The 5,620-nt window shown below is 46.3% G+C and overlaps 1 protein-coding gene across 1 annotated transcript; it reads left to right on the top strand.

Moving 5' to 3' along the window:
• On the top strand, positions 1 to 2,250 carry LOC108602271 (glycine receptor subunit alpha-2). The gene is made up of 2 exons (XM_017990327.1): positions 1 to 160; positions 707 to 2,250. The coding sequence occupies exons 1-2, from the start codon at positions 67 to 69 to the stop codon at positions 2,194 to 2,196; spliced, it is 1,584 nt and encodes a 527-aa protein (XP_017845816.1). The 5' UTR covers positions 1 to 66; the 3' UTR covers positions 2,197 to 2,250.
• The last annotated feature ends 3,370 nt before the right edge of the window (positions 2,251 to 5,620 follow it).

Below are 5,620 nucleotides of genomic sequence, written 5' to 3'. Positions count from 1 at the left end.
GCGACTGGCCGTGAAAATTCCTCGACGCGTTGTTCATTTCATAATTTTTATTCGAACTACGCAAAAATGGAATTAACTGCATTTTTAACAGGATTATTTTGTGTTGCTGTCGTGGCAACTGCCACTAATACGCCGCTTAGTTCGCAACAACTGCAACTCGGTTAGTTAACACTCCAAGGATTTTAATTATGCAAATGGATATCAAATGTTAAAAATATAAAAAAAAAGATAAATAAATTACTACTCAATTATATAAAATAAATAAAAAAAAAAATAACGCAAGCAAATGGAATTTAATATTGTTCAATTGTGAGCAAAAAAATAAAAAAACTTAAAATAAAAATTTGATAAAAACGCAACATTTAATGGTGAATTTCGCAACTAAATACTATATACAATATGATATATAAAAGAGACTCATTTAAAATGAAATTAATCCACAAGTAATAATTTAACACATAAATATTTATTTCCAATTTTTTTGTATTTGCTTGAACACTTTACGGACTTTAATTGAATTTAATATCTAAATTTGTAGTGCGCACTGTTGCCCTCCGCTTTTTAGTACATTTTATTGCGCCCGGCTCTGTAATTAAATAAATAATCACTGCAGTGCATTGCTTTTATCAAAACTTGTTTGGTAGATAAAAAATAACATTTGAAAAATGTTAATTTATGGTATTTATTCTATGAAACAATTTTGCAGCTGGCAATGGCTCTGTGGTCTCAGCTGAAAGCGATTCGCATACAAATTTTAACGTTACGCTGCAGTTGACAGAGACCGTCGACAGCAATTGTCCCTCGCTGAAGGATGCGGACACCATAACGCAAGCGGAGCTTATAACGCATCTCACCGACAGCTGTCGCTACGATCGCCTCGAGCCACCGACGACAGTTAACGCTGCTGGGGAGATCCAGCCCGTGGATGTCTATGCGCGTTTTTATATCTATGTGCTGAAGGACTTGGACTCGAGTGATCTACAGTTTGTGGTGCAGGGATTACTGCAGCTGCGCTACGTGGATTATCGTCTGGCGTTTTCGCAGTATGCGCCAAATCGGCAGCAGCCAATTGTGGGCGACTCGACGATGCGGGACACAGTCTGGGCGCCGCACATATTTCTGGCCAATGAGCAGAGCTCGAATGTGCTGGGCACCACCGACAAGGACATGCTGACCAGCATCTACCCCGATGGCACTGTGTTCATCTCCACGCGCATGCAGGCCACGCTCTATTGCTGGATGAACTTCCAGAAGTTTCCCTTCGATGACCAGAAGTGCACCACAGTGCTGGAGAGCTGGATGTACAACACGTCCATGCTGCAGCTGCACTGGGAGTCCAAGAACCCGGTGAGTTTTCACACGCAGCTGCAGCTTACGGAGTACCAGTTGGGCGGCTGGACGTGCAACGAGTCCGTCAGCATCTCGGACGACCTGAACATGTCGCATGGCGCGCTCATGGGCAACTACAGTGCGCTGAGCTTTAGTGTGATGCTGACGCGCGAGGTGGGCTACTATGTCATCGACTACTTCCTGCCCTCCATGATGATTGTCTGCATATCGTGGGTGTCCCTATGGCTGCAGCCGGATCAGACGCCCGCGCGCACGATGCTGGGCTGCACCACGCTGCTGTCGTTCCTGACGCTCTCCTTGTCGCAGGAGAACAATCTGTCCAAGGTGAGCTATGTGACCATGTCGGAGGTCTGGTTTCTGGTCTGCACCGTGTTCATCTTCGGCAGCCTCATGGAGTTCGCCTTTGTGAACACCATTTGGCGGCGCAACAACAATCTGGAGCTGAAGAAGCGCAGCACCAAGTACATAGTGCGCTCCACCTTTGTGCCCACCCGCATGAAGCGCAATCCACGCAGCTTCAATCGGAGCCAGAGCCAGAACACACTCAGCAGCTGCAACAAGAACTCCGGCGATACAGTCATCACCATCGAGACGCCCATCATTCTGGGCGGCAATGGTCTCAGTCGCGAGAACTCGTCGATGAGCCTCGACGATAATGCAACCAGCATGAGTTCCAGCTCCACAGCGACGCTGACAGAGACGCCAGCGGAGAAGCCAGCACAGACGTTCGCCACCATGACACCCAAGGAGGTGTCACTGTGGATCGATCGCAAAATGCGCTTCGTCTTCCCGCTCGCCTTCATTGTATTCAATGCGCTCTTCTGGACTTTGGTCTACTGCCTGTGAGCGAGCTCGAAGCAAAGTTCAATTTGTTTAGTCTATACAACTTTTTATACTGCTTAGCCTTAAGATTTACAATTTATGTAGGCATTTAGTAAATATTTAAGAACTCGAGCTAAATCTGTTTGCTATGAACGGGCGGGGGCGGAGGTGGGGCACAAACTCAACACCTACGTTCAAAGCTGCACGCACGTACAAAGCTGATAAATTTGTGCTTATTAGCCGTGTCTGGCTGGCAATAAAAATAATGCGCTGCAGCCAGTGTGTGTGTGCAACAAGTTGCAAGCACAAAGATAGAGAGAGGGGGGAGAGAGAGTGTCAGTGGCAAGCGTGTCTACGCTATTTGTATCAATGAAAAAATCATAATGCCAGCACGCCCCAAAAACGGCAAAAACGAACGTCACTGCTGCTGCTGCCACACTGCTGCTGCTGCTGCTGCTGCTGCTGCTGCTGCTGCTGCTGCTGCTGCTGCTGCTGCTGTTGGTGCATGCAGCTTCCAACTGCTGTAGCTGCGGCTGCTTCAATTTTTAATTAATTGCCTATGATGAGTGTGTTGAAAAGCGCTTGCTGGGGGAATCGTTGCTGCCACTACTTGATAAATTAACGGCACATGCAACACGTAAATTGTTTTTAAATTGCCTTATAGATGTACTTCAATTCAGCTGCCCCATAAACTAAGCCAAATTGCCAAGTTGCCCATTTTGGATAGTGCACTGGCCTACTGCTGCCAAATAGTTTCAACAGCATTTGCAAATGAGAATTAATTTAAAGTGCTCGTAACTCAATGTCTGGGAGAGTTGCTTTTGTTTTATTCGTTGCTTATAGCTGCACATCAATCTGCAATCTGCAATCTGCAATCGGCAATCTGCAGTGCAGTGACTTTCAAACTGTTGCAATACAAGGCTGTAGCTGGTTTAGGACTGGTCTCTGCCCTCAAGGTGTACATAATGAGATGTAATCTGTCAAAATTAAGTGTATCGCCGGCAAAATGTGCGACGAGCTGCCCACAGCGACAGGCTGACTGCCTTGCCTCGTCGAGTGCTACAGTTTTGCTTTTTTTATTACGTGAAATTTTTGTGGCGTCTGCAAGTTTATTGAACTCCCAGCCAGCCAGCCAGCCAGCCAGCCAGCCCAGCGAGGGCTGTACAGTAGTTTTGGCAGGTAAGCTGCCTGGCAACGGAGCAACGGATGTTCCCATGTCATATGTTAAGCCCAGGCCCATGATAGATACGCTTAGCAATTGATGTTGCAACAGCTGTTTGTTGTGTATTTAACAAACAGCCCCCCACTCGCCTTAAGAATAGAAGAAATTATGAACTTTCAACAGCCTGCTATATATATATTGATTACAATTTCGGTGTGTGTTTATGTTGGGTAAGCCAAAAAGGCTTTGCTAGCCAAATAATGGGTCAACAAGCTAGTCCCCCCTCTCCAAACACTATAGAGTTCATTTACACTCTGTATATTTGCCTAGCTTAGCTTCCGATTCCCAATTGCTACGCGCAGACAGCAAAAAAATAAAAAAAAATAAATAAAAACTGTGAGAATTGTTGGGACCCTTTTAACGCTGGCAAATGAGCTGCATAATAAGCAAGTGCCGGCCAGTTTTGAGTTAAGTATTCTTTATTATTTTTGCTTTTGTTTTCTTTTGCGCACATGCGAATTACAGACATTTTCATTTATTATTATATAGTTGAGGCCCGACTGCGCTCGTCTGTATAATTTGCAGTTAAGTGCCGCTCATGTCTCCAACTGCCAGCGAGCGAGCCACCAGCAAAGCAGCAAAGAAATCTGCCCAAGATAAGCACATATCATATCCATAGCCCGGGAAGCGTAACCACACACACACACACATCGTATTTAGGCAGCTATGCGGTTTGTAGAGCATTACATAGAGTCGTCGAGTCATTGTATAAGTAGTTACAACAGTAACAGAAACAGCAGAAAAATAAAGAATTATTTTTATTTTTAGATGGTGGGAAAAATTCTATTTCAAGTGGCGTTCAACAGATTGCCTATCTAAGCAAGAACAACAAATACAATGCACATTTGCGCCGCTGTTCGTTTTTGTTTTGTTTTTGGTTAGCCAATTTTCATTTGTAGCATTGGGTTTGGTTTGGATTTTTTTGCCAGTCCAGTCACGGTTTGTGGGCGCTGGTTCAGAAGTCAAGTACGCCGACCACTTGGACGTGGCGTGCGAATGAGCGCAGCAACAAGATACTTCAAGCCCAGCCAGCCAGCCAGCCAGTCAGCCAGCCAGTCAGCCAACCAGCCAGCCAACCAGCCAGCCAACCAGCCAGCCAACCAGCCAGCCAGCCTGCCAGCGTCCCTGCCCCTGCTGCAATCAATAGCCAAAGCTGGCTTTATGACTAATAGCTGCTTTAAATAACTAGCCAAAGGGCTAATTTGGGCAAAGCTATGTGCGGAGGATTAAGTTGCCAGTCGCCAATTGGAAATTGCCTTTTGCAGCAGCAGCAGCAGCAGCAGCTAAGCCGCATGTCTAATGAGGCAAGCGCTGTGTCAGGTATTTACATGCTGCATGCCACAACCTATTAACAAATTGCAGACAAAACTTGAGTGCGCACAGTAGCCGCCACATTGCCACAGCATGCGGGCCCTCGACGCTGGGGCGTGCATACTAAATTACGTTACTAATAAGGCGAGGCCTTTGCAGCTAATTTAATGGAACGTAGACGTTAACGTTTACGTTAACGTCAATGATAACGTAAGTGCAGTGCGTTAATAGCCAAGCACTTGCTACCGTCATCATCAGTTGCGGGTTCGGGTGTTGCCTTGACCCGGGCATATGATGTTGCTGTTGATGTTGACGATGGCGCCCGACGATTAAGTGCATGCAAGTTGCAAGTAGCAACAAGCACTTGCAACAGGCCGTGTGGCGCCTCAGGCTGCCACAACAGATTCGAATCATTCACTTGGCCTTAGACTAGTCTCGAGCTCCAAAACGTTTTGCACGTTTTTCCAATGAAGCAGCAGCTGGCGCCGCCTAGCGGTAATAATTAATGAAAAAAGAGCAAGCGCTTGTACTTGCAACCAGTGGCTGCTGCTGCTGCTGTTGCTGCCGCTGCTATTGTTGCTACAGGCCTAGGGCATGGCACATGTAACGATTCGATCGGTTCGGTTCGTTGGCTCAACTGTCCATTCAATTTGGCAAATGTCTTTACAAGCAGCCAAGGCAGCCATCGTACATGTGACAGCAACAGCAACAACAACAACATGAGCGGGGAGCGCAACAAGCCTTAAGCTAGCCTGTTATTAATTAGTATCTGCTTATCGTTGGCGCACTCGACTTTATAGCATTTGTCATAGATATATGGTGGGGGAGTTGCTTACGAGTAGCGACGACGTCAACGCGCTCGCTTGTTGCGATCTTATCGCCCGACATGCTACGCCCAGTGTGACATTATCTTAA

The sequence above is a fragment of the Drosophila busckii genome, chromosome 3R (genome assembly GCF_011750605.1).
Source record: "Drosophila busckii strain San Diego stock center, stock number 13000-0081.31 chromosome 3R, ASM1175060v1, whole genome shotgun sequence".
NCBI classification, from domain to species: Eukaryota; Metazoa; Arthropoda; class Insecta; order Diptera; family Drosophilidae; genus Drosophila; species Drosophila busckii.
This window is presented reverse-complemented; position numbering and strand designations above follow the sequence as displayed.